This window comes from Aspergillus novofumigatus (assembly GCF_002847465.1).
Source record: "Aspergillus novofumigatus IBT 16806 chromosome Unknown P174scaffold_4, whole genome shotgun sequence".
NCBI lineage: Eukaryota > Fungi > Ascomycota > Eurotiomycetes > Eurotiales > Aspergillaceae > Aspergillus > Aspergillus novofumigatus.
In genome coordinates this window covers 1,557,948-1,583,784 of record NW_020194277.1, presented here as the reverse complement: position 1 = coordinate 1,583,784, position 25,837 = coordinate 1,557,948, and the positions used below count along the sequence as shown (strand labels likewise).

The following is a 25,837-nucleotide window of genomic DNA, read 5'->3' as shown; positions in this document are numbered from 1 at the left end:
TGGGTACTAAACAAATCCTATATGGGCTGGCCTAGCTTTGACATTCTACATACCATTTTGTCGGGTGTAGACTAGACTGCATAGACTGTCACTGAACAGCTCAGAGAATTCTGTGGGAACCTATGCAGCTGAAACAATCTTTTCATACCTTATCATCTCATGATCATGATGGGATCGTTACATCTCAGGACACGGGTACGAGGCTGTGACGGAATTCATTAGAGTCTATCTACCAGTTCTGTTACACACAAGGCATGTAGATGGAATGACAAGACTTCAACTCCTATGGATACATGATTCCCCATCCTGTAACAAAGAATGAGAAGAAGGTTGGCAGGGATTTTGAAACATTGATCATTCTCATGCAAGATTGACAGTGACATTCTCCAGGAATGGTTGGCCAATTAGAGGGCCGAATTGGGATCCGCTGATTGTGTCCTTGCCAAATGCGGTTCCAGTATCTACGGGTCATTTTCGAGACGATGAATGGGATGAGTTTCTCACATATTAAATAATAATTAAGATATATTAATGCGCTTTTGTTGGCTCAATAATAACCTATAATATTAGTCAATCAAGTACGTACATAGAGAGTTGTGTCTCAACGGGGCTGGCTCTAAGACAGGCGGTAAAGTAACGAGAGAAAATGCTTAGCTCATTGGTCACGCTTCTAATTAAGCCGGTCAGATTGCCTTAATCTTCTTCCAAAACGGTGGGGAAGAGAGGTAAGTTCGAAAGATCAGCTCAGGAAAAAGGGAAAAAGGAAGAGCTAATTAATTTGGGCTGCTGTTGCGAGCTGTTGCGAGCTGTTGCGATGTGCTGTTTGAATCCACCCACCGGCGGAGTCAGGATGCCTACCTTACCTACCTAGCAACCTGGACAAGTAGATACGGAGTACAACGGCCCAGTCTAACGAGACTACATGCCTGATGAAGTATCATCCCTTTCTTGACCCTCATAGTCTGATATTTAAATGGAGGATTGTACTCCCTTTCGCAAGCATAGTTTGATTACCACCACAGATCTGTGTTCTTCATTCCTATCAGGACCTCCGAAAAAGCCATCACATCACCATTATTGTTGTGTTATATCATCATTACAAGTGCTCATCCTTCGATACCCAAATCCAACCTCTAATACTCCGTACCAGCAAGAGAACGGCCTGTAATATTCCAAAGAACAATCAGTACTCCGTATCACCCCAGGGAATATCCGCAGGCCTCCGACAACGACGGGAAGAGAGGAAAAGGCAAACGAAGATACGCCACCGCGACGCGTTACATCAAAGGTATCAATTACAAGAACAAGGCCTGGAGAGGCTAACGGGGAAACTGGTACACTTGTCCGTACGTGTATCAAACGGCTGTGACGATACTGCAATACCAAGCCGTACGTCAGTGTAAGGATCCACCTGAGCTTTCTTTCAATCAATTGAAACGTCCATCGGTTTCTTCGAATTCGATTCGAGCCTTCCAAAATCCTTCTTCCAATTCCAATCACAGCCCTGCCCCGTGCGGCCCTAAAACTACCTTATCATCTTCCTCCCCGTCATTTAGTATTACCTATTATTATTTTTTCGGAAAGGGTAAAAAAAAGGGTATCCAAAGAGAAAAGAAATTCGAACAGTTCTTCAGATTTCTTTTTTTTCTACTCCCTTTTCCACCTCTCCCACTTCAGCCTACAAGTATCCTTTGTACCGCCATCTATAACCTCCCGAGTACTCGGTTTCTGCCTGGACGAAGGATAACGCTGGCACATTCTCCTCCGTCGCATGATCCATCATCGTTTCTGACTCACATAGAGATTTGTCGGTCTACTTGCCTGGACGGTGTTACTGCAGGTCAATCTCCTTCGCACCACGTAACCGTGCAGGAAAACCCGGCATAGCTTTGACGTCGAGCAAAACTACACTACTACCTCTCACGACGTTTCCTCTCTACTCGGTCCAATCTCCGATTGCTCATCCTCAAGTCCCTCTTCCCTTTTGGACCGCGTGCATCCACCTGTGTTGGCAGGCAATCCTGCGTTCGCATTGCAATCGGCCCCGATTTTCGTCGCCGAAATCCCCATTCCGTTACCCGCGCCGCCTCGCCCTTTTGTCAGGAGTGGCGCCAATCGACGCATAGTTCGATTTCCTGGCTCTTGTTCCAATTATTGTCGCGAAAAGAGCGCTGCTTGGTTCTGCGGAGGGGGGCTCTGCTGACAAGCACATGCGCAGTTGCATACGTTGTGACTCGCATCTCGCTTTCTTAGAGCAAATAAGAAGAGCGCGAAAAAAGAAATTGTCTTTGAATTTCGCTCGCCTTGTCCCTCATTACACTACGGCGGCCGTCTATATCTCCAGTCAGTGAGACAGCCGTCTCCGCAATCCCCTCGCGTTTTTCTTGGAGAGGATATAGCTTTCCCCGCGTACTGGAAGATCGGCGCTCCGAGGAGGGGTAACAATATCATAGTCGACCGGGGAGGTAAAAAGAGTTATTAAAATATAATAATAACAGGAGACAATAAGAACAAGTACGAAGCTCAGCCCTCCAACCGAGGCCGACACGGAGACGAGCGAGCCCGCAGCCAAGTCTCCAGTCAAAGGCGCAATTGCACCATTCTGCGATTCGTTACTGTGCGCCTGTCAGATTTCGGCCGCAGCCTTATCGTTACACAACAGAGCCAGTGCCTGTCTCAATTGCTATCAAGGACCTGAGTCGACCTCTCTGCCCCTTTTGCTTGTCTGTTCTCTCTCGCGAGCGCTCTCGGGCAGGGCTCTCCGCTTTGCATCAAAGGCTGGCCAAGATGCAGATATCAAAATCGGAGCAATCCCGCTAAGGACGTGGCTTGTGCATTTCTCACTCAGACGCGTTCCCTTTTAGGGCTCGTATTGCATCCTAGCTATAGGCTGCTCGCCGAAGCAACTGCATCCCTTTGGTAACCGCCTTGAACTTCATTCGTCCTCCGCAGAGTCCAGGTGACTCAGGCACAGACACGATTCAATACAACACTCCTCTATCTCACGTTCTACAGCTTAGCGGTATATTCAGTAGCCGCAATGGCTTATGCTACTACTTCGTCGCCTGCGGCTCTGAATGGCGACGCTCAGCCCAGTTTAAATATCAACAATTCTCTCCCCAACCCTCCAAAATTACATCATGTCATCACGTCTTTTTCGCCCGCAACTCAGACCTCCTCGGCAACCTCTTATTTGTCTTCGCTCACAACTACTCCCTCATCTCTTTTCCCCACTTCCAACCATTCGAATGCTTCTAGCCCTTCAGGCACACCATTACAGATCGCTACCGACGGCCTTCGGGGGCGTTTATCTTCTTTTCCTCCCGTTTCGCTTTCCTCTTTCGAGCTTGGAGAGTCAATGATGGCTATCCCAGGTAATCCGGCGACCTCAAATGTGGACTCTGCGGGCCCCAATCCGAATAAAGGCGCTGGCCTGATGCGGAGAATATCGAGAGGCGCAGCCAGCAAGCTCACGCGAAGAAGACAATCTGCAACTCACAGTGATAAACGAGATCGCAGCTCCGGTCCGGTCATCATGCGGCGACGCAGCGACAGTAAAACAGCAGCTCAGACCGGACGTGAGTGTGCTCTTGATTCTAGCAATGAAGAAGATAGCAACGACGCGGTGGATTCTCTGGGTGCCTGGTGTGGCTCGGAAGCGTCCAGTCTCCCGAATGACGCCAACATGATGGCCTCGCGCAACGCGGGCGCCGTTGCGCCCAAAGTTGATTCGGCGATTCAGCGCGGGACGGTGTTGACGAAAGTGACTAAGAAGCGTAAGAAGCAGGTGCGCTTCTTCCTCGACCTTGATGCAGGCAAGGTTTACTGGGATCTGTCAAACCCGGCGAAACGCTTTTACATTGACGATATCAAGGAGGTCCGCGTCGGAGCGGATGCGCGCAACTATCGCGAGGAACACCAAGTTCCTCAGGATGTTGAAGGCCGCTGGTTCACCATCGTCATTGCTGATCCTGAAAGGTCCAAGGGTCGGTCCGTCAAGACGTTGCACCTCATTGCTCCCAATGACCATATCCTTGAACTTTGGACAACGACCCTGGAGAATATCTCTCAGTATCGAATCGATCTCATGGCTGGCTTGGCTGGGTCCGGTCAGAGTGAGACTGTCTTAAAAGCGCACTGGCAACGTGAAATGTCAAGGCTGTTCCCTCAGGGCTTGGCACCCGGCGAAGAAGAGAGCCTTGACTTCGGTGCCGTTGAAACAGTTTGTCGAAGCTTGCATATCAATTGTTCAAAGAACATGCTTCGAGCTCAGTTCTCCAAGGCTGATCTTGGCAACAAGGGTCGACTCAACTTTTCAGAATTTCAGAACTTTGTCGCTCGTCTAAAAGAAAGGAAAGATATCAAGGACCTGTTTAAAACATGGGCCGCGAATGCCCAGGAAGGTCTCACCGTCGACGAGTTTCTGACTTTTCTCCGCGACGCACAGCAAGAAGATGTCGATACCGATCGAGCCTATTGGGTTTCAGTTTTTGACAAATATGTTCGAAAGTCCAAGCCGCGAGCACCAAGTCTCCCAGAAGGTGTGGAACGTCAGGCTTTCCGAATGAGCCTGGAAGCCTTCTCTGCCTTTCTCTCATCCAACTGGAACGGAATCTACGCATCTCGCCCGCCCCAATCGCGATTTGACCGACCGCTCAATGAGTATTTCATTTCCAGCTCTCATAACACGTACCTGTTGGGCCGTCAAGTTGCCGGCGCTTCCAGCACAGAGGCGTATATCAGCGCCCTGTCACAGGGTTGCCGATGCGTCGAGATTGACTGCTGGGATGGTGCCGATGGCCGCCCGATCGTTTCGCATGGACGGACCATGACAACCAGTGTTCTCTTCGCCGATTGCATCACTGTCATCAACCGATATGCATTTATCACCTGCGACTTTCCCCTGATCCTCTCGCTCGAGGTTCATTGCAATCCCGAACAGCAGCTGGCAATGGTCAAGATCATGAAAGACACTTTTAAGGAACGACTCGTCCTGGAGCCGCTCTTGACAAATAGCTTTGTCCTCCCATCACCAGAAGACCTGAAGGGCCGGATTCTCGTCAAAGTCAAAACATGTGACGAGAAGCTCGAGGGAGTACGGCAAGATACCTCGACTTCTTTTGCGAGCACTGGTCGGAAGCGCAGCTCAAGTTCCCCATGGATGCGTCCTAGCGTCCCTGAGAATCCTATGTTCATGAACCTTCCTCCTCTCTCCAGTCCTGCGACCATTGGCCAGGAGAGTGTAGGGCCCTTCGTTTCGCAGGATAGACGGTCTTTCACCACCACAAGTATGAGCAGCGCGACAGAAGACAGCGATGGCGCGTTGGTGTCAGTCAAGAGAGAAAGAAGGCGACGTCAGAAGAGCAAGATCACGAAGCCTCTATCAGACCTTGGAGTTTACACCCGTGGCTACAAATGGCATAGTTTCTCGTCTCCCGAGAGTCAGCGGTTCAACCATGTTTACTCCTTCGCGGAGCGGCCTTTCGAGAGCATCTGCCGTGACGCGGAGAATAAGGCCCTGTTGGAAAGACACAATCAAAAATACCTCACGCGAGTCTATCCGTCCGGGTTTCGTTTGCGTTCGTCTAATTTCGATCCGCTCAAGTTCTGGCGACGCGGCGTGCAAATGGCAGCCTTGAATTGGCAAACGTACGACATCGGAATGCAGCTGAACCAAGCCATGTTTGCGGCTGGAACTGATCGCACTGGCTACGTCCTCAAGCCCGAATCACTTCGTCTCCCGCCTTATGAGCAAGCGAGCAAGGCGTCCACCGAACGGAAGCTGGTTCGATTCTCAGTGGAGGTCATTTCCGCTCAACAACTTCCTCGACCACGCACCATGGGACCTGACGACAATATCAACCCATATGTGGAAATTGAGATGTTCAGCGCAGACGATCGCGGCCAGAGTTTTGTCGTCGGAGAAGGAGGCATGAATGCTTCCGCGCGGAACGGCGTGTCGGGCATTGGCTATCCGCATCGTCGGCGCACAAAGATCGAGCAGAGCAACGGATACAGCCCAACTTTCAATGATCGTTTCAAGCTATCGCTCGAGACCAAGTATCCAGACCTGGTGTTCGTTCGCTGGACTGTTTGGAGCTCACTGGATGGGCGCAGTGCTGGGAACAACAACAGTGTTCAATTGGCCACTTTCACTGCCAAACTGAGCAGTCTGTCTCAGGGTTACCGTTACCTGCCACTGTACGATCTGGGCGGTGATCAATATCTGTTCTCCACCCTATTCTGCAAGATTACCAAGGAGGACCCGGTGCCGGTTCAACGACTAGGCGCCGAGGAACTTCGAGCCGAGCGTCTGGGGATCCTTCGTCAGATTGGTCAAACAGTGTTCAAGCGTGGTTCATCGACAGAAAGATCTGAAAAGGGTAGCGAGACGCCTGCAAGCCCAGACGACAAGGATACGTCTCCGGCGTTGACGCCCACTGTTTCAACGACGTCCACATCATCTCTGTTTCTTTGACAAGAGTCCTACCAACCCTGCCATACCTGCAGGTCGTGCTTTTACATTTACTCCCTATCTTTTATCCTCTGGCCGTCCCCTCAAAATTATCATCATCACCACCTCGCATCTGGATGACCAATACTCCTGTGCAAATATTGGAGCGGCGTTCTTCTGATTGAGATTGCATCTGTTTCTTTGCATTGCTCTTCTTGATTTTCCAGTTGCTTCAGGGAAACATGGCGCATAGCGATTGTTCATCACCACCGGATGGCTTGAGGGAACCATGATCATATACCTACTTGCTTTGTTACTCATGTATTACGTCTGGGACGGTCCGTTACTTTTTCGCGGATTCTAACCGCGCATTCAAGATTTCTGTTGTTTGATGTCGCTATATTTGTTCTGTTTATTTGTGCTACTGGATTATACTGACACTGTTATACCCGTCTGGCGATACCCATTGCTTTTCTTTTGTTTTTTACCAGTTGTGCGCATTGCTGTGGACTGTTCCAACGGATCTCCTCATGCCTTGAAAGCTCCTTCGAGCGTTTCCAAGGCTTTCGCTTTCAAGATGGCATTACTTGCGGTTTCAATTGTATCTGATGGAACGGTAGCATTTGAGGAGTTACCAGCGAAATGACTGTTGCTTGTCCTAAATTGTCGGAGGATACGTTTGGAGACATTGTTTGCGAAGGTCCCTCCGTGTCATTCCCACGCTCGCAGGCGAGAAATCATCCTGCAGTCCGCCATACACATCTCCAAGGGCTCCTGACGATACCCTGATGGCGAGGCCTCTCTGTCTTTTAGTTCTTCCACTTGTCTTACTATGAAGATGCGGCTGGGACGCTCCTTTTTCCAAAGCTATGGGCAGCCATTGCAATTTCTCGAATTTGTTAGATATAAGGAAATTAATAAAAGAATTCCTCTCCTCTAACAAGTACATCTATACTATTTCCATCATATCCACCCGTATCTACCAATTTGTGATAGAATATGGAGAGTTGCATCTCATTGCGCGATCGGATAACTTGCCATTAATCCATCGGCTGACCTGCTCTCACCGCCTTACGATCCCAAGACATGGACCGTGTTTTGAGGCCAGCGTATACTTGTCTACATCTACAAGATTAATCCTATTTTAATCCGTTGATCTCTTCACATTTTCCAATATGGACCCATTCTCGACAGAAGGTGGTGAGTGCTGACCGCTTGACTCCCGCAAGACCACTTCGCAGCCTATGGAAAGCAACCCAATTGACTCCTAATTTCCGCAGAGCTCATCAACATCCACAATGCCTTCCATCAAGGCCAATACCAGAACGTGATCGATTTCGACACCTCGGCCCTCTCACCAGACAACCACCTCACCGCCCGCATCCTGCAGCTCCGCGCCCAGCTTGCCCTCGGCCAGACCGCCGAAGTCCTGTCCGCCGTCGAAGGCGAAGAAGAGAATCCCGATCTCGCTGCGGTGAAGGCACTGGCGCAACTCGCGGCGGGCGATGCCGAGGCTGCGCTCCAGCTGACGCAGGAACTGGCGGAGAATTATCCGGAGAATGCCTCGGTGCAGGTTCTGGGGGAACGGTGCTGCAGGCTCAGGGCCGGAGCGAGGAGGCGTTGGCTGTTTTGACGAAGCATCAGGGGAATTTGGAGGCGTGAGTTCTATTTATCCTTGTTTTAGCATCTCCATTTTGGGGTGGGGTGCAACAGGGCAAATAAGCTAATGGCGTGTGTGAGGGTAGTGTTGCCTTGATTGTTCAGATCCATCTCCAGCAGAACCGGGTTGATCTTGCGCTCAAGGAGGTGCAGGCTGCTAAGCGCTGGGCGCAGGATTCTCTGCTTGTTAATCTGGCTGAGTCGTGGTTGGGGATGAGGATCGTATGTTCTTTCTTTTCCCTTCTGCTTTGGTTCCCCTGGAGTGGTTGATCCCATGGACGTGGCTAATACTTATCTGGTATTCAGGGTGGTGAGAAATATCAGTCTGCCTTTTATGTCTACGAAGAACTTGCCTCTGCGCCTGGTACGTCGGCGCCTTTGTCTATCGTCGGACAGGCTGTCGCGGAGATTCATCTGGGCCGGTTGCTCGAGGCCGAAGCTGCGCTGTCGGCTGCGCTGGAGAAATACCCTGAGGAGGCGGAGTTGATTGCTAATGCCGTTGTGCTGAATGTATTGGCTGGGAAGCCTACCGAGGAATTAGAGAGGTATGTTTTGCTGTCGAACTTGATGAAGACTGAGGCCAGGCTAACGGATGTTCGTCGCTGTAGTCGTCTTCAACAAGTCAAGCCGTCGCATGCCTTACTTGCCGATATCCAGGAGAAGAGCGAGCTGTTTGATACTGCTGCGTCCAAGTACGCACCGAGAGTGGCTTCTTAGATTTATGGGGTACACTAGGCCACCTCTGTTTCTTTCTTTCCTATTTCAGTGTGTATGGGTCTCCTTTAATGAATTGGTATGACGGCTAAGCTATTGTGTTACCCAGCGCTACCCTTTCTTTGTTGTTTATTGATTTCTCTAATAAAAGTCGCATAGACAAGTGTTTCTGTTGACGTTGCTCATGTGTGACTAGAAAAACTTTAATGTCTCAGGGGGATATATCATAAACAGTATCTGAATGTGATATCGTAATGTGTATACAGTGTAACCTTAATATATAAGCCGCGGCTGGTAGCACCCTTGCATATATACACCACATCCACGCCCACACAAACACTTACAGCCGCGCCCCGAGCCACCTCTTCAACTCCTTCCCCTGCTGACTCTCTGTACTCTTCAACGAAGCACTATAGACCGCATCGACGTGCGTCTCACCATACCCAACCACGCAAGTGGTATTCGGCACAACAGACTAGCCACAATTAGCAACGAGACACAATAATCTCCAAGATTCGACGAAGAATAAATACCTTGAACCTCTCCACAAAGTCGTCAATCGCAGAGAACAGGATCTCATGCTGACCCGCAAGGATCAGAACCTGGTCGGTCTTTGCATCCGCCCACCACTCCAGAGGCGCGAGCGCCGGCTCGCTCCAGGCATCGCTTTTCCCACTGGCCAGATACGCACTCGACCACTTCTTCAGCCCGTCTGCGGGGATCACGTCCCTGTACCTGTTTGCGTCCATCGAGGTCCCGTCTGTGCGGAAGCTGACCCACGGCGCGAACCCGAACACGCCGGCAAGGTTGGTCGAGAGCGCGACGGGCTCGATTTCGGGGTGTGGGTGGGAGAGGTGTAGCAGCAGTGCGAAGGCGAGGTTCCCTCCTGCGGAGTCGCCGCCGACGATGACGTTGGATGGCGAGCGGTTTGTCTCCGTGAGGATGTAGCGGAGGGCTTCGACGGCCTGGCGCAGTTGGATCGGGTAGGCGGCGTGCGGGGTGAGGGTGTATGCGAGGAAGAAGATGGCGACGTCGTGGCCGTTTGCGTTGAGGTCGGCTACGATGTGCGAGCAGAGGTCGAAGTGGCCGGGTGCGCCGCCGACGGCGAATCCGCCGCCTAGTTGCTGTCAGCCATGTTGCACCCTTAACGCTGGCGTGACAGAAAGCAGTGGGGACTGACCGTGACAATAGATGACCACGTTCTTTGCGTCGGGATTGCCGATCCAGTGGCCCCGGCCGCCGTGCTTGAGGGTCACGGTCTGTGCCTGCAGACCCTGTTTGGTCATGAACTGCTCATACGCTTTGCTCGTTGAGGGGGAAATTGACCTGTTTCTGGACGTCAGAGGTGGTATTCACAGATCGAATGGCGGATGTTGATCCACGTACTGCATTTGCCGCGTCGAGAACCTCATCACCATCTTCCTCACAATCGCGTGGCCGACATGGACACCATATTCCTTTGCACCGGTGCTCCCGCGAAAGATGCCAGAGACTGCGCTGTAGAGGGCAGTTGCCAAGATAGAGAGGTAGCCGGGAATGAGGTCAGCTTTCTCCAGCAGTGTGAGACGAACATTATCCGGGTGGTCCGCCATCTTGAATGGTCGGCGACTATCTCACAGCCAGCCTGAGACAGCACAAAAGAAGGATATATGCTGTTTGACGGTCGATTCTAAATGCTGGGGGCTGGGCTATCCGAAGGCTTGAATAAGCGCTCTTCCCCGCACTCCATAGCGCATCCCCCGCCGGTTCGGGTGAGCGGCCGTAGATAATTTGCACTGGTCTATCTGTTCAACCTGGCGTGTCTGGGCTGGCGCGACGTGGTCATGGTGTTGGTGGATGCCTAAACCTCGGCTATTCCGTCGGCAGTAGATGTTGTCGGTGGCGATCTTCCTATTTGGGAGTCCCAACTAAAAAGGCCTAGAGTCAAAGCTTAATATGAGTCGCTGAGATGAAAGGATGGCAGGGTTAATTGAATGGAATAAGGAAAAGATATTTGAGCTGGCAACCGATTTTCTAGTTTCCGTTTACCATGTCCTCCTTCCCGGTCAAGTCACAGAACGCTTTAAACGTTGTAAAGGTATCTTCTCCCGTGCTCTCAATGATACATTCTGCATTGGCTCCAACAAAGAACACATATCCCTCCTTGACCTCCTCCGTCTTGGGACCGACTGTTATCTTACCCGCTCCGGCGGTGCAGATTGCAATGCTCGGGCCCGAAATTCCGTCGAACGTCGCCTTGGCACCTTGCCGCTTGAGATCTGTCTTGACCACACTGAACTCCTCAATGGGGGATCGTACAGGATGCAGGAGGAGCCGCTAGAGTAAGCAGGGGCATTGAGGACTGCATAGGGATAGTCGGTCGGCTCAAGCTTCTGCTCAGCGATGGGAGCGTAGGAATATGTCAGCATGTCAACCAGCGTATCCACGTCCTTGAACTTGGGTGTGAAGCCTGCCCGCACAACGTTGTCCGACGAGGCCATGCACTCAATGATGTCTCCGGAGATGTATGCATGGATGTCATCAGCCTTGAGGAACATAGCCTCACCCGGTTCCAGCTTGACAAAGTTGAGGAAGAAGAACACGAAGGAGCCGATGTCGTTGGGGAACTGTCCGTTGAGGCGCACGGTGATGGCGGCCAGTTCCGCAGGATTAGTGGGACTGGTCTCCGGTGTGCTGGATGACGTCGCAAAGGTCTCGGGCGCGTTCTGGGCCATCGCGACAAGTTCCTTTGTTGCGGCCTCGATACTTTCAGGAGAGGACCTCATCAGAGAGGTGAAGAGGGTGCGGAGAGCCTGCTTATTTTTCTCGGCCACCGCGGGGTCCTCCGATTCCTCCGAGCCCTTGACTGTGTTCTCAAATTCGCTGGCCGCCTGGTCGCCTACCAATTGACGAAGAGGCGCGACCGCTTTGAGGAAGTGGGTGATTTCAGCCAGAGGACGGAAGCCGCAAAGGCCTTCAAAGGGGTGATGGCGATGGTCATCTCGGGTTTGTGGTTGTCATCTGAGAAGAACCAATATCAGTGGAATGCAATTTCGAAGTAGACAACAAAAGTCTGCATGAAGGCTGTCACTGACCTGGATAGTTGCGAGGATCCCTGGCATGAAGCTTTTCTGCCAGCTTCTTGTTCGGATGGGCCTGAATGCTGAGCGCCTTTCTGATGGACAGCACCTTGAACAGGAAGGGAAGCTTTCCGCCATATCGTTCGCTGACCTCTTGAGATATCAATGCCTGGTTGTCCTGAACCATATCCAGTAAGGTGCGCTGAGTCTCGAGATCTTTCGAAGGGAGTGATGGGTGTGTTCCCATCCACAACTACGTCATCGGGGTCAGCGTTTCTATCTTTGTCGATAGCCATTGTGAAGAAAGAAAGTACCTCAGCATAAGGCTTGTCTGACTGTATTGAAAAATCGGAAGCTGCTGTAGTTGCAGCATACTTGGCAGCAGCCGACTCATGGCCGACCTTGCCTGTGAGGATATATCAGTGTCTGCTTCATAGTGTAGAACAAACTATATGGATCTTACCCCAATCGTAGCTATTGACACCTTCCAAAACACATATTCTTCAGCCTTCCACGCATATTGGATAATCGCAATGACAATGACAAAAAACCTACCGCATTGGAGTCTAAGTAGTGGTACTGGAGGCATTCTTGCTGGTGAGGGGCAATTCTCGCAATCAGAGGCCCGAGTAAACACAATAATATGGATGGAGCAGTGAATCTCGCGAGCACTGCTCAACTAGCGCTGCGAAAAATCTTTCTGTAATTCACTGAGCAGCAAACAGTCAATGTTTTAAAAAGCACTCCGGATCACTCTTTTCGTGAGACTTTGTTTCTTTCTCTCTACCCCTCCAGATGCTTGTTTCTTATGCTACCTTACTGGACACGGACTTGATCCATCCCGATTTGGCTGACCGCATCCGTCATGGCACCCACCAATCAGCGTCGTCCCCAGTTGGCCGCCTCCGCCCTCTCGTCTTCCTCGGCCAAACGCGATGTGATCGGATCCGCCAAGCAGTCCCTGGCCAACGCGCTTGACCAGTGTCAGAGCAGCACTACTACTATTAGCCGCCGCTCCGGGGTATCTGTCGGTGTCAGTGTACCTTCTGATCAGGGAACCGGCTTTGAACCGAAACTAAGCCAGCAGAATCCCGCTGCTGAATCTCCACCCTTAGATTCAGCCTCCAACAGCCCTCCCACTGGCCGTCCGCATAATCAAAGACACGGTGCGGCTCGGGGAACACGCAGCGCACGCCAGGAGATCATTTCCGCCTTTGAGTGGGAGGCGTTGAAGCTTGAACAGCGCAAGAAGTCGGGACCCGTTGCGTCTTCCGGGAGCAGTAAAGAGCTGTCGCTGACTGTTGGGCTGTCCAAGTCCCCATCTCACGAGATGTCGAGGAATCGGCCTAGAGGTCCTCCTGTGCCTAGAGACAATGGTCTCGCGGCTAATGAGGAGACTGATATGTGGAACAAGATTCTACAGGACCTACGCAAGGCCAAAGAGAAGAATGACAAGCAGAAAGTCGTGGCTGAAGAGATTGCTGCATTGAACGAACAGATTGGTAGAGACGGTGGGAGTAAGTTGATTTCTTCACCTTTTCTACGACTATCCTAGTCGGATTACAGTACTGTGGTCTTTTGCTATACCCCCTTTTGCATCGGTGTCTAGGAAACAGTCAACTGTTCGATAGACAGTCCGCTTCTAGTCTGCCCGCGTTTACTCTAGTTATTAAATGGCTTCGGGACCTTGGTCTTTGCCACAACCATAGTGATACTGATTGTTTTGACAATTTATTTTATGTGCTCACGGTTTTCAAGAACACTGCCACTGACTTCGCACAGGACCCACCCTCAGCGAGCATAATCAGCTAGACAGTCTATATCGCCAAATGTCCAAGCTCTGCGAGGAAGAGAGAGCTATTCTCCAAGACGAACCCAGTGACGTGATCAAGAACCTGGGGTTATTGACCGCGCTTCGTCAAGCATCTGAAGCGGAAGCTCCATTCAACCGCGCCGCCTCTCTGGTCAAGTCTCGGAAGAAGAGAAGTGATGTGGATGGATCAGCGACAGACTCGCCCGGTCCCTCAGGCCCGTCTGTATCGGACAAAATTGGCCGCATCAAAGGCGTCCAACGTAGTACCAGTGCTTCCAGTCCCCAGACACGTGACGGCCGCGAGGTTCGTGACAGTGTCATGGTCAAAATTGAAGAGACGGCGGAAAGCATCAGAGGCACAATTGCGGAGCGCAACGGGCAGCTGGTCATCGGTGCTGAAGTGGTTTTCAAACATAACAAGAACAAACAGGGCGTTGAAGGGGAGGGGATCCAGTGTATCATCAAGGGAATCTCCGGTGACGGTCCTAAGAAGAGGTATATTATCTTCGCTCGTCCTTTCTGATCGCAAGGAAATTGACCTGTTTACCACTAGATACGACGTCCAAGACCCCGAACCAAATGAGAATGGCGAACAAGGCGCTGTCTACAAAACCACTGCTGCATCTCTGATTCCTATTCCGCAAGTCGGTTCTACACTACCCGTTTTTCCTGTAGGGAAGCAAGTTCTAGCACGGTACCCCGACACTACTACATTCTACCGTGCAGAAGTGATGGGCACGAAAAAGGACACCTACCGCCTCAAATTCGAGGGCGAAGAAGATGACAAGGAAATGGAGGTCGATCGACGATTTGTCCTAGACATTCCGGGGAAATAAATAAAAGCGGACTGAATTATGGATGACGCCCTTTTGATGATACCCTCTAGCAGAAGTGTTCTTAAATTGCGGGAAGAAGAGGCCGTTCAGGAGTTCTGGCTTGTTTGATCACATGGGATTGACATCTGGTGTTGAGGCTGGGGAATTTTACTTTTTGTCTCTTGTGCTTCGATATCATCAGATTGACAGTTAACGATAACTATGGATTGCAGCTCTATCTGTTTGGTTGGGCCAATTTCATCTCGTAGAAGATGCTAGACTTCACTGTGAAGACTAAATACTAGGCATAGGTAACTGCCGCGGATCACGTCAGGCCTGACAAATGACAGGTGGACCTTCATGTAATCGCGTGATGAGTCAGCGCCTTCTCCCCGCCGACTGCAGCTGCGGATGTCCCGAGGAGCCGAACATCGAATCCGTATCCCAAGAGTGACTGAAATATGATTGCAATCGTCTTCTTTTTCTTGCAGAGAACGTGGTGAAGTGATCAATCGTGCTTTTTCTTCATATATTATTTTCTGTAATGATCATTCTTTGTTGAGATACCCTTCTCTAAAATTGTACTTTCGCCCCCCTCCTCCACCCCAAGTCCGTCATCGCAATGTCGAATTTACCGTCCCATGCCTCTCCGTCTTTCGGGGCGCAAACGCCTGCCGCGCCGCAGCCCGTCGACGAGCTTTCTCTCAACTCGAACACCACATCAGCCCCTGCGTTACACTCCAGATTAGATGAACTCCGAGATGAGACTTCCAGCCAGATCAGCAGCACCGACACCGACCGCGGGGACATGACCCCGCGGTTCCCGCATCATTACTCTCCCCATCCTTCACTCCTCCAGCGACCCCGGGGGTTCGATCAATACCGCAGAGCTGCTTCAACAGGCCCAATTGGCTGGCGCACGGCAAGGGTCAACACATACGAAGCCCCCGAGGCTGCTTTCTCGCCTTCCCAACGTCGAGTGTCTCGTCCGCGCTCGGATACCCACGACAACTGGCGCGGAGATGTTTCTTCACCTGTACCACAATGATTTAGACAACAAAGAGCATTTGGCGATTGTCTTTGGGAATACAATTAGAAGCAGAAGCTTGGACAAGGTCCGGCCTGGGGAGACGGAGATGGATCGCATGATCCGCGGTGCGTATATAGGGAAACTCCGTCCGGGCCGTGTGAGCAGCTGGTATGACGAGGAGAAAGCCGGAGAGGCCGCCAGCCCGGAAGCTGGCGGCGCTGTATCCAGTCCGCACACACCGCCTCAGAGTAACCTCAAGGAAGCACCTCTTGTGAGAATCCATTCGGAGTGCTACACCGGTGAGACAGCTTGGTCTGCACGCTGCGACTGTGGCGAGCAGCTCGACGAGGCAGCTCGGCTCATGTCGCTGCCCACGGAGACGTTGGCAGAGGCTGCGTCACCGCAGGATGTGGCGGTACCGTCAAGTGCTACTGGGGGCGTGATTGTGTACCTGCGCCAAGAAGGACGAGGCATTGGTCTTGGCGAGAAACTAAAAGCGTACAATCTTCAGGATCTGGGATCTGACACGGTGGAAGCCAATCTCCTGCTTCGCCACCCTGCGGATGCAAGAAGTTACGGATTAGCTACGGCGATCCTGGTGGATCTTGGTCTAGGGGTTGACTCGAATCCGCACGGCATCCGGCTACTCACGAATAACCCGGACAAGATTCGAGCGGTCGAGGGACCTAACCGAGAAGTGGTGGTGAAAGAGCGGGTGCCGATGGTGCCATTGGCATGGAGTTCGGGTGGAAAGATGGGAATCAAGAGTTCAGAGGTCGAAGGGTATCTGAGAACGAAGGTATGTCGACAATCTATCTCTTGCAAGCCAGCTATTTTCTCATCATTGAACAATGTCTCACTCTCTCCGCGCAGATATCGAAAATGGGCCATTTGCTCCAATGATCCGCGCCCCTTTCGGTTGTAAGCTTGTGTTGAAGTACGCCTTCCTGCTTTTGGATTTAGACAAGTCGAAACGGTGTATGGCTCGTCAATCATGTAACGGTTCTGCAGCGCAAACTTTCTGGTCGGTTATTTTCTTTTTCCGTTCGGTCTTTTGGTACGGTACATAAAACTGGAGGATTAGCGCACTTTGTACATGATGTTCTCGCCATGGTCCATCAGGCCGCGATTGGTCGAGATAATCCCTCTCTAATCTCTGGTTCGCATACTCTTAAATGCAGCTCTAGTCTCTAGACGGACTAGTCCTCCTGCAGTGGATATCTGACGAGTATCTCCAAGGACCGTTTTCCGTGTCCAGTTAGTCCAATCACCAAATGTCGGCGAGACGTCGGCGGATTGAATTACTTGAGTCAATGGCGGAGAGTGGCGATTTATAATTCTGGATGCCTAGAATCCAGTTTGATTGGAAAACCTAGAAACCCCGGTCGATCGTGGCGGCAGTGCCTCACTTTCTTTTTTAAATCTAAATGATAAGGGGTTCATGGGATGGCTGAAGGAGCCTTGGCTGCGATCCAGCATCGTCTATAATCTTTCCACGATAATCCGATCGAATGGGACTGCATGAGATGGTAGATGGGTTACGTAGTGGTCAATAATAGTGGCTGTGGATATAGACTAGACCTGCAGAGTCAGACAGACAGGCCGACAGACTCTGATCACCACAGCTGCACTGAGAGAAGAAAAGGCGGAGTAATCTAGATAGACGGTCGCAACAATCACCAGTTGAAGAAAGGATACTCCGGGGCTGCTGAGCCAGAACCGTCCAACCCAAGGCCCTAGGATCCTACTGTGCCTTAGATAGGCCCAAAGCCAAAGCCCCAAAGCCAAAGCCCCAAAAGTCCCAGGCCCAGGAAGGGAGCCACGGGCGACGGAAGGTTTGGGCCGGAACTCCACTTGACCACCATCCCCCAAACCATTGTCGTTCCGCGTTGTCTTAGTCTCTGAAGGAATGGCTCGAACCGTGAACAGCTGTGGGAAATATGCAGGCCCCATGTAAAACAGCATCTGGCTCGACAGCAGCAGAAGCAGCAGCAACGCCGAAGGAAGAGGAGGAAGACGATCCTGAACCGAGATAGAAAGATTATATCTACCCCGCCCAATTCTATCTGTCGTGTCTGTTCCAAATGTCGAGTCATTCGTATCTCCGCTGACACAATCCCCGTCTCGTGGATAATATTTCCATCCACTTCCACTTGGCACTGCACATCATCCAATATCTTTTTCCCTCTGACACTTTGAATGGCCGTTGGCGTCAGCTAGACGCGCCAGTGAGGGCCATGGCCACCCGCCTGCCTCCTTTAAATGATGTGGCGCCCTCGTCGTCCCTGGAGTCATCGTCATCCGTGAGCACCACTCCAGTTCCAGTTCCAGCTCCAGCTCCAGCTCCAGCATCAGCCACAGTGTCAGTATCAGCAACAGCATCAATACCACTCACCTCGAACCCGTCCTCAACAGTCCTCTCCACTCCAAATCAAGATCCCGACTGCGTCAAGCAGGAAGCCTCCCCTACCCCCTCCTGTTTCACCTCCGCCGACGGCGACACACCCGTCGCCGACAATGGCGGATCTACGACGGCCGCGGGCCGGAAACGCAAGCTCAACAGTACCTCGTCGCGCGGCGTGGCCAATCTGACTCCCGAGCAATTGGCCAAAAAGCGAGCGAATGATCGGCAGGCCCAGCGGGCGATCCGGGAGCGGACCAAATCGCACATTGAGTCGCTTGAGCAGCGGGTGCGGGAGCTCTCGTCTCAGAAACCGTTTCTTGATCTCCAGGCGGCGTTGAAGCGGAATGAAGTGATTGAGGCGGAGAACCGGGATTTGAAGCACGGGCTTAAGGCGGTGATGGATATTATACAGCCGCTGGTTGCGAAGCAGGACCCAAGTGAGTGTTCTTTGGTATTGTCATGCATGCTCGCCTGGACTATCTCTGACACAATGGACAACAGATCTGCCTCCTCCTCCTCCGCCTTCCCAACCTCTGAACCCTTCCTTCAATCCGCTGCAGTATACCGAGACTCACCATTTCACCTCGAGCGGCCAAAGATTCGAGTCATCCTATACGGCGACGACCTCTGGTGCAGAAACGCCGACGTCGACACACTCGGCACCTACGATGAGTGCTCATCCACAGGATAGCAGCAACGGACTGGCGTCGTTCCGGATCGCATTCGACTATCAGCGTCATAACCTCGCTCATGGATTGGATTTTGGTACAGACGAGAGACTGGGTTTCAATTTCCTGCTCGATGCTACTCAGCAAGTTCCTCGGATGGAAGGGTTCCGTCGGTCAATGGAGAGCTTCAGGCCGTCTCAGGCAGATCCGCCTCCAGTCTACACACCTTCGCCTAGCGGTCTTGCGCCGGAGCAACCCTTGCCCGCATACAGAACTCCGATCCGGAACGTAGCCCCGACATGCACATTGGACGCCATCCTGTTAGATTTTCTTCAGAATCGTCAGCGCAAAGCGGCAGAGGGAGTTCCCACACAGAAGCTCGTGGGCCGCCTTATCCGAGTGTCTCGTCGCTACTGAACCCCGAAAAGAGTGTTTACTCGCATCCACTGTCAAAGGTGTTTGTCGATATCCTTCGCGCATTTCCAGATATTTCGTCCCTGCCTGAGCAAGTAGCTGTCTTATACGTAATGTTTCTCCTCATGCGGTGGCAGATCTACCCGACGCCAGAGAACTATGAGCGGTTGCCCGAATGGCTCACACCTCGGCCCTCTCAACTTCTCACACCCCATCCGGCTTGGATCGACTACATTCCGTGGCCGCGGATGCGCGATCGGCTGGTCGCCTCGTATCAGGAATATCCGTTTGAACAATGGTTCATCCCATTCACTCGGACCCTGTCCGTGAACTGGCCGTACGAGGCGACGGACTGCTTGCTTTCCACCAGTGATCATGAGGATCTCATCATTAATCCAGTCTTTGAGCGACATTTTAGAAATCTGGACAATTGGTCGCTCGGCCCATCTTTCGCGGAAGCGTATCCGTACATGGCCGAAACCGCGAGAATCAAATCTTAATACACGTTATGTTCCTTTCATTTCGTTGGTCCGGCGTCTCATCCGCATGTTACCTCCCTCTCTTTTGTGATGCACCTCTCTTTCTCTTCTTCTCTTGTTTCACATACAAAAGGGCATATGGAGTGTATGGTTGGTGATTTATCTGACTGTCGACTTTCTTTGTGACTGGCGCATTACGAGCAGGGCGAGCAGAGGTTCACGGGCTCTGTTGTACATCTATTCAGATCTCTTCGTTGGTGGTTCGGCAGCGAAGATTTCATTTCTTGTTCTATAATGGTTCGAAACAGTGGTATATAGCATAAACACGACACCGACGCGTCCACGAAGCATACAAACAACGCTGATAATCTACTACTACCTTCCACCCTTTCTGCTCTTCTCATTCCAAAACTCTAGGCCCGCCTGCTGCCGCAAGACTCCATACATGGAGCTGCTGTCAAGGCATTCGCCCGCGTACTCCCTTGCCGCCGTCATATTCTCCCTCGCAACCTGCAAACCAGGCAGGCGGACATTATGTTCGTTGGCAATGGCAAGCGCGTGATTGGCGTCCTTGATGGCCAGCGAGACACCAAACCCAGGGCGGGAGTCGAGGGATGGCGCATAGGCACCGGTTGTCAGTCTACAACAATCAGTTCGAGTCACCAGCAAGATCGTATCTGTAGCCTATCTGTTCCACAAACCTCTTAGAGTAGCCACCCGCCACAGCACCGAATGCCTCTCCGATCAATTCCTCCATGGCCCGGGTACCTAGGCCCGTCCGCTCCGCGAAGACCTGTGCCTCCCCGACGGCTTCCATCAGGTTCACCGTGACAATGTTCCTGTACAATCAGCAAAACCGTCCGACACCCTGCCACAAAAAAGACTGAAGCGGGGAAAGGCTCACCCAGCAATCTTCAACAAGGACGACTTGGTCGCATCCTCCCCGCAGTCGATGATCTTCCGCCCCATGACATCCTGGATGAGCGGCTTGACGGCCTCTGCTGCGCTGCTTGGGCCTCCGATCGCGAAGACGAGCTTCCCGTCTACGGCGATCGGGTTCCCCCCGAAGACGGGGGCTGCTAGGAACGAAGCCTGCTTCTCCTTTAGCTTGGACACGGTCAGTCCCACCGTCTGCGGGTGGACGGTCGAGCAGTCGACGAAGATCTTGTCTTTGAGCGGGCGGCCTGATTCTACGGCTGTGGTGATTAGATGGTCCAGCACGGTGTCGTTGGAGACCTGTCAGCTATCAGTATGCGTTCTGCAGTGCCCTCTGGATGGAAGGGGGCTACCATGGTGAAGATAATCCCGCACTGGGCGACGAGATTGGGGAAACTCGGCTCGGGCACGGCGCCCAGGCTTTTCAGTGTGTCGCCGCGTGCCATTGTCCGGTTTGAATAGACGAGATTCAGAGCTCGTTTTGTGGCTAGATGGCGTTGGAGGTTGGTGGCCATTGCCAGGCCCATGGAGCCGAGGCCATACTGGTTCAGGATCAGTAGTGGCTTGTGGGTTGCTTTGGTTTGGTCTGGGAGACTTACCCAGCCGATTCGACTCATCTTGGTTTTAGGTTTACGAGAGAGGTTATTGCGCAGAGTTAGAGAATGGGATGAGGGTATATCTATTTATTTCTGGGGATCACCGGCCGGTCCCGATCTCGGGAGGGCGTCGGCCGACAGACTGCTCCAGACTGTAGCTGCTGCATCGTAGGAATGCCTGCCTTTGGAATCGCTAGAAGATGTTCTGGAGGGCCTTTCTTGAGTACACATAGTATTTACCCGGCAAAGCTGACTATTTCGGACTGCGTTGTTGATAGTTGTTATGGTGTTTACAGGCGGAGGGTCACATCATGGTCACCAACAATGCACTCTCCAACAGTCTACTTGAATTGAATACGCTCAATGGATTATCTACTGGCTAGTCATCCCAAGACCGAAATGCAAAGAATTCAAGTGAGATTTATGACTGCAGTAGCATGCGTACCGTTGCTGATGAAATGCGGCTCGGCGCGCTAATGACGACTATGGGGAAGCCCATCGACTTTAACACACCTCCAGACCCAAACTCCCTCGCCGTCCCCTCATCTTTACTATCCATACACAACTCTCCTCCCCAACAGCGCATATCACTCTGTATTTTTTGTTGCTTTTTAACGGAGGAACTAACCGAACCAAAAGTACTTATTGTTCGACCACCACCATGGCGGATATGCCCATTGGTGAGCACCATTCCCTCTCCAGGCAGCTTCCCCCGTCCGCCAGGTAGCTAACCCACACACCTAGTCCTCGATGGAGGAACTGGTTTCCTCAAGGTCGGATATGCTGCGCAGGTATGTCGGTTATTACGCACAGAATATCCCTCATGCGCCATACTCATGCGTCTTTTTGTCTACAGAATTTCCCAGAGCACCAGTTCCCCTCGATAGTGGGGCGGCCCATACTGCGAACTGAGGAACAGGCCGGCGACATTGTCGTGAAGGATATCATGTGCGGAGATGAAGCTGCAGCTGCCAGATCAATGCTTCAGATCAGCTATCCTGTACGTTCTACCTCCCATATCCCTGTCCTTGTTGCGAACGGTTGCTCGCCTTCCCTGAGGAGCTCCCGTCACCGTCTTTGCAGCAGGGTGTTGATTCAGAGCCCATTGGTTGACGTCCGCGGGTAATATAGATGGAGAACGGTATCGTGAAGAAATGGGACGACATGCAGCATCTATGGAACTACACTTTCTACGAAAAGATGAAAATCGACCCCACGGGGCGCAAGATCCTCCTCACCGAACCCCCAATGAACCCCTAAAGAACCGCGAGAAGATGTGCGAGGTCATGCTGGAACAATACAACTTTGGAGGCGTATACGTGGCCATTCAAGCCGTACTTGCTCTATACGCTCAGGGTGAGTCCAACAGTAAAGCAGATAGTAACGACAGCTGATCTCTGTTCGTTCCAGGTCTCAGCAGCGGTGTAGTCGTCGACTCCGGTGACGGCGTTACACATATTATTCCCGTCTACGAATCCACCGTCCTCAAGCACCATATCCGCCGACTGGACGTCGCCGGCCGCGACGTCACCCGCAACCTGATCGCTCTGCTCCTGCGCCGCGGCTACGCCCTCAACCGTACGGCCGATTTCGAAACAGTGCGCCAGATCAAGGAGAAGCTCTGCTACGTCTCGTACGACCTCGAGCTCGACAAGAAGCTCTCCGAGGATACCACGGTTCTCGTCGAATCCTACACACTGCCCGACGGCCGGGTCATCCGGGTAGGCAGCGAGCGCTTCGAGGCCCCCGAGTGTCTCTTCCAACCTCACCTGGTGGACGTCGACCAGCCCGGCATGGCCGAGCTGCTCTTCAACACTATCCAAGGCGCCGACGTCGACGTCCGCTCAAGCTTGTACAAGGCCATCGTCCTCAGCGGTGGAAGCAGCATGTACCCCGGTCTGCCTTCGCGGCTGGAGAAGGAACTCAAGCAACTGTGGCTTACGCGGGTACTCCAGGGAGACCCCGAGCGACTTGGTGTATGCCTCTAAAGCTGACCTTCCTTGGGAGAATGACAAAAGCTAAATCTCTCTCGCAGAAATTCAAAGTCCGCATCGAAGATCCCCCCGACGGAGACACATGGTCTTCCTGGGCGGTGCCGTGCTCGCCAATCTGGTAAGGATTCGATTCCCCTCATGACCTTCCTTCGAAGACATATCTAACATATCTTAGATCGCCGACAAGGAGGACATGTGGGTCAGCAAGCAAGAATGGGAAGAGCAAGGTGTCCGCGCCTTGGCCAAGCTCGGTACTAGCTAGTTGACTCGAGTCGCCTTTGCTTCGGTCTTCGTCAATCCAGTCCCATCTCAACCCACCTTTCCCCCTGTCACTGTCAAAGTCCCCCATCGGACTCACTTCGTGTTGATATAGCCACTTTTACTCCTCTGAAAGATTCTTCTCTGGAAGACCAGCATGTCACATAGGTTTCCAGGGCGTCCAGCTGCCTGCCCGTTCGACCCTTGTACGTAGTATAGAGTAAGCAAGCGAGTTGAGCACTAGGTATTGATCATTATATAGAATAACTGCCATTGCACTGTCCCTTTCTGCTCATCGCAATGTCCATCCTCTATCCGCAGCGACATCTAAAAGGGAACCCAATCCTCTATGAAACCCGGAAATATAAGTAAATATGTACAAGATCCCGGTAGCCAAAAGAGCGGTACACTCAAGGAGATGTACACTATTAGAAAACCTCATCCACGGTAATAGTAAACAGAATGGGGCAAGTCGAGCTAGTCATCACATTCGGACTCCATCTCCTCGGCTTCAAGGCTCTTCCTCTTTTCCTCGTTCATTTCGCGGTAGGTGCTCCAGCTCAGGAGGAAGAAGGCGACGATGATGAGGAGACCGCCCACGATCGACGCGGCGGAGAGCGGTTGTCCCGTGCGCAGCCAGTCGACGATGGCGACGAGGAAGATGGTGAGGAGGGCGGCTACAGACGAGAGAACGGGGAGGTAAGGGAGATGAGGACGAGGAAGCATCCCGAGAAGGCTGGTTGATGGTCAGATTGACGAAAAGAAAAGAGGCCGATTGGATTTGGAATATGCATGACTTACTGGCATTGGCGGCGACCGATATAAGGAGCATCCATGCGGCCTCGCCGGTGGGCACTCGAAACTCTTCCCAGCCCAGCATGTGGAGGATAGGCAAGGGAATCCAGAGGACCAGCAAGGTAAAGCATCCGATGAGACTGCCGAAGGTGTTGGCGAAGATCATGCTCCGGCCGGCGCTTGTGCCCTCCGGGGGACAAGCGAATCGCTTGTACAACACCTCGTAGAGACCGTAGAGCACGCTTCCGATCCCGATTATGACATTGCCCAAAAGTCTGTTCTCTGCTTCCTGCTTTGCCTTCCCCACTGTGCCGTCCGGAGTCTGTTTGCTTTCGCTGCGATCACCGTACGCAACCACCAGAACTCCGACAATGGCAACGACAACCGAAAAGACCTTATCGAACCGCAGCTTATCTTTCAGTAGCGGAATGGAGAAAGCATACGCGAAGAACGCGGAGCAGTTGTAGATTGCGGTCAGGTCACTGGCCGTCGTAAGATTGACTGCCACATACCATGATCCACCGGCAATGGTGAGAGCTACAGTCACAAAAGCCGTCGTCCGGAGCATGTAGGGAATCGGTGACCGGTGCAAATCGCGCGACGTGAGGTGTAGATCTCTCGACTCAACCATTTGCGCCGTGGTGCGTAATAAATAAACGTGACGTCGCCAGAATGCTTCCCAGGAAAGCTTCCTCTTCTGTATTCGCAAGATAAGGAGTTGGACAGGCCACAGAAGGGACCACGACCCGTGGGTAAGGTAGCTGCAAGAAAAATCCAAGTCAGATCAAGTTCGACTGCCCATAACCACTCAACTTACAGCATGCAGTACGGTTTGTCCCAATGCAGCTCATGCTGGATATATACCGCCGTCTCAGTCTGAACCACAAAACTAGCCAAGCTCAACAGCAAGAATCCCGATGCAATCATGTACTTTCGCCGAGTCGCCAGCTCCGCAGAATACTCCGGACTCCTGATCGTCGGCCGCCTGGAATGGTGCAGCATAGGCCTGTGTTCAGCATTGCCATGGCCAAAATCGGTGTTCGACAATCGCCGACGTTCATCCTGTAGCAACGGCTGGTGAGGGCGGCCGTCTACTGGACGATGTACAGTTGGACGGTTTGGCGACATCTCGTCATCTGATTCGTGGGAGTCGAGGACCGGCTCGAGTTTCCAGCCTACCTCCTCGGGTTGTGTATGTGTCGAAGCCACCGTAGGTCAAATTCGCCGGCCCTTCCCAGGGTTGACGAATATTCGGCGTGAAGATAAATGCCCTCCTTCCTGCGAAATCAAAGCGAAAACAGGGAAGCGGTTACCAATCCCTAGATGTAAAATCGGCAGCGGCTGGAAACAATGGGTGCTAGGAGGTATAAATAAGAAGAAGAGAATGAACTGTCCATGCAGGGGAAGCCGGACAAGGGATTGCGAATATGCAATTCAGCCTTCACCAAGACGGAACGGGTTCTGAGATTGCGAGAACATGCAGCCTTAAAGAATGCGCTTTTCGTAGTCCAGGAAGTACTGCTGCTGCGGCCACGTTTGCCAAGTATAAAACCGAATGAATGTCTCAGATCAGGCCAAGAAACACGGATCCGACGGCCGCTCAGGACCAAGAAACAAAAAGGAATAGACACTGGCCGTGAAACAAATCCAAAGCCTGGAAAACGGTTGAGAGGAGATGATAGCTGGCAATGGCTAATCGAGTCTCGTGAGTGTCGCATCCAAACGCAACGGGCGCCTTACGTTGCAGGC

At 52.2% G+C, this 25,837-nt stretch overlaps 11 protein-coding genes across 11 annotated transcripts; 6 read left to right on the top strand and 5 right to left on the bottom strand.

Moving 5' to 3' along the window:
* Window positions 1-1,831: 1,831 nt before the first annotated feature.
* On the bottom strand, window positions 1,832-2,124 carry P174DRAFT_420598 (uncharacterized protein; the record flags this gene model as incomplete). The annotated part of the gene is made up of 2 exons (XM_024824876.1): window positions 1,832-1,887; window positions 1,941-2,124. The coding sequence occupies 2 exons, from the start codon at window positions 2,122-2,124 to the stop codon at window positions 1,832-1,834; spliced, it is 240 nt and encodes a 79-aa protein (XP_024682630.1).
* A 916-nt stretch (window positions 2,125-3,040) lies between these two features.
* P174DRAFT_430993 (putative 1-phosphatidylinositol-4,5-bisphosphate phosphodiesterase Plc1) lies at window positions 3,041-6,478 on the top strand (the record flags this gene model as incomplete). The annotated part of the gene is made up of 1 exon (XM_024825671.1): window positions 3,041-6,478. The coding sequence occupies one exon, from the start codon at window positions 3,041-3,043 to the stop codon at window positions 6,476-6,478; it is 3,438 nt and encodes a 1,145-aa protein (XP_024682629.1).
* Window positions 6,479-7,557: 1,079 nt separating this feature from the next.
* P174DRAFT_441306 (putative Coatomer subunit epsilon) lies at window positions 7,558-9,062 on the top strand. Its single transcript, XM_024827281.1, has 6 exons — window positions 7,558-7,654; window positions 7,735-8,027; window positions 8,051-8,112; window positions 8,200-8,335; window positions 8,420-8,658; window positions 8,722-9,062. Exons 1-6 carry the CDS (start codon window positions 7,630-7,632, stop codon window positions 8,828-8,830), a joined length of 864 nt encoding a protein of 287 aa, XP_024682628.1. The 5' UTR covers window positions 7,558-7,629; the 3' UTR covers window positions 8,831-9,062.
* Window positions 9,003-10,661, bottom strand: P174DRAFT_450956 (putative 6-hexanolactone hydrolase). The gene is made up of 4 exons (XM_024828985.1): window positions 10,214-10,661; window positions 10,008-10,153; window positions 9,361-9,944; window positions 9,003-9,302 (listed from the first exon to the last, which is right to left on the bottom strand). Exons 1-4 carry the CDS (start codon window positions 10,417-10,419, stop codon window positions 9,168-9,170), a joined length of 1,071 nt encoding a protein of 356 aa, XP_024682627.1. The 5' UTR covers window positions 10,420-10,661; the 3' UTR covers window positions 9,003-9,167.
* Window positions 10,662-10,767: 106 nt separating this feature from the next.
* pmi1 (mannose-6-phosphate isomerase pmi1) lies at window positions 10,768-12,396 on the bottom strand. The gene is made up of 3 exons (XM_024827280.1): window positions 11,902-12,396; window positions 11,126-11,780; window positions 10,768-11,099 (listed from the first exon to the last, which is right to left on the bottom strand). Exons 1-3 carry the CDS (start codon window positions 12,131-12,133, stop codon window positions 10,841-10,843), a joined length of 1,146 nt encoding a protein of 381 aa, XP_024682626.1. The 5' UTR covers window positions 12,134-12,396; the 3' UTR covers window positions 10,768-10,840.
* A 355-nt stretch (window positions 12,397-12,751) lies between these two features.
* P174DRAFT_389053 (SAGA-associated factor 29 family protein) lies at window positions 12,752-14,748 on the top strand (the record flags this gene model as incomplete). The annotated part of the gene is made up of 4 exons (XM_024823433.1): window positions 12,752-12,919; window positions 12,974-13,403; window positions 13,669-14,194; window positions 14,253-14,748. 4 exons carry the CDS (start codon window positions 12,752-12,754, stop codon window positions 14,533-14,535), a joined length of 1,407 nt encoding a protein of 468 aa, XP_024682625.1. The 3' UTR covers window positions 14,536-14,748.
* Window positions 14,749-15,136: 388 nt separating this feature from the next.
* On the top strand, window positions 15,137-16,447 carry P174DRAFT_460144 (GTP cyclohydrolase II; the record flags this gene model as incomplete). Its single annotated transcript, XM_024829850.1, has 3 exons — window positions 15,137-15,333; window positions 15,374-16,343; window positions 16,418-16,447. 3 exons carry the CDS (start codon window positions 15,137-15,139, stop codon window positions 16,445-16,447), a joined length of 1,197 nt encoding a protein of 398 aa, XP_024682624.1.
* Window positions 16,448-17,781: 1,334 nt separating this feature from the next.
* On the top strand, window positions 17,782-19,530 carry P174DRAFT_430987 (bZIP transcription factor; the record flags this gene model as incomplete). The annotated part of the gene is made up of 3 exons (XM_024825670.1): window positions 17,782-18,385; window positions 18,450-18,997; window positions 19,045-19,530. The coding sequence occupies 3 exons, from the start codon at window positions 17,782-17,784 to the stop codon at window positions 19,528-19,530; spliced, it is 1,638 nt and encodes a 545-aa protein (XP_024682623.1).
* A 235-nt stretch (window positions 19,531-19,765) lies between these two features.
* P174DRAFT_450952 (NAD(P)-dependent oxidoreductase) lies at window positions 19,766-21,062 on the bottom strand (the record flags this gene model as incomplete). The annotated part of the gene is made up of 5 exons (XM_024828984.1): window positions 19,766-20,149; window positions 20,211-20,348; window positions 20,414-20,745; window positions 20,799-20,987; window positions 21,045-21,062. The coding sequence occupies 5 exons, from the start codon at window positions 21,060-21,062 to the stop codon at window positions 19,885-19,887; spliced, it is 942 nt and encodes a 313-aa protein (XP_024682622.1). The 3' UTR covers window positions 19,766-19,884.
* Window positions 21,063-21,290: 228 nt separating this feature from the next.
* On the top strand, window positions 21,291-23,525 carry P174DRAFT_441299 (actin-related protein 2). Its single transcript, XM_024827279.1, has 7 exons — window positions 21,291-21,721; window positions 21,786-21,832; window positions 21,898-22,041; window positions 22,304-22,397; window positions 22,452-23,015; window positions 23,077-23,153; window positions 23,211-23,525. The coding sequence occupies exons 1-7, from the start codon at window positions 21,703-21,705 to the stop codon at window positions 23,295-23,297; spliced, it is 1,032 nt and encodes a 343-aa protein (XP_024682621.1). The 5' UTR covers window positions 21,291-21,702; the 3' UTR covers window positions 23,298-23,525.
* A 245-nt stretch (window positions 23,526-23,770) lies between these two features.
* On the bottom strand, window positions 23,771-25,216 carry P174DRAFT_430984 (uncharacterized protein; the record flags this gene model as incomplete). The annotated part of the gene is made up of 3 exons (XM_024825669.1): window positions 23,771-23,970; window positions 24,095-24,849; window positions 24,906-25,216. 3 exons carry the CDS (start codon window positions 25,214-25,216, stop codon window positions 23,771-23,773), a joined length of 1,266 nt encoding a protein of 421 aa, XP_024682620.1.
* Window positions 25,217-25,837: the final 621 nt, after the last annotated feature.

Bases quoted from the DNA above. Each gene is read 5' to 3' on its own strand.
- P174DRAFT_441306 (XM_024827281.1), top strand. From the start codon at position 7,630: ATGGACCCATTCTCGACAGAAGGTG. The intron at 7,655-7,734 runs GTGAGTGCTGAC...TAATTTCCGCAG, and splicing joins CCCATTCTCGACAGAAGGTG to AGCTCATCAACATCCACAAT. The intron at 8,659-8,721 runs GTATGTTTTGCT...TCGTCGCTGTAG, and splicing joins CCTACCGAGGAATTAGAGAG to TCGTCTTCAACAAGTCAAGC.
- P174DRAFT_450956 (XM_024828985.1), bottom strand. From the start codon at position 10,419: ATGGCGGACCACCCGGATAATGTTCGTCTCACACTGCTGGAGAAAGCT. The intron at 10,154-10,213 runs GTACGTGGATCA...GTCCAGAAACAG, and splicing joins TTCTCGACGCGGCAAATGCA to GTCAATTTCCCCCTCAACGA. The intron at 9,945-10,007 runs GTCAGTCCCCAC...GACAGCAACTAG, and splicing joins CGTGGTCATCTATTGTCACG to GCGGCGGATTCGCCGTCGGC.
- pmi1 (XM_024827280.1), bottom strand. From the start codon at position 12,133: ATGGGAACACACCCATCACTCCCTTCGAAAGATCTCGAGACTCAGCGC. The intron at 11,781-11,901 runs GTCAGTGACAGC...ACCCCTTTGAAG, and splicing joins GGATCCTCGCAACTATCCAG to GCCTTTGCGGCTTCCGTCCT. The intron at 11,100-11,125 runs GTACGATCCCCC...TGAGGAGTTCAG, and splicing joins AGCGGCTCCTCCTGCATCCT to TGTGGTCAAGACAGATCTCA.
- P174DRAFT_441299 (XM_024827279.1), top strand. The intron at 22,398-22,451 runs GTGAGTCCAACA...TGTTCGTTCCAG, and splicing joins ACTTGCTCTATACGCTCAGG to GTCTCAGCAGCGGTGTAGTC. The intron at 23,154-23,210 runs GTAAGGATTCGA...AACATATCTTAG, and splicing joins GTGCCGTGCTCGCCAATCTG to ATCGCCGACAAGGAGGACAT.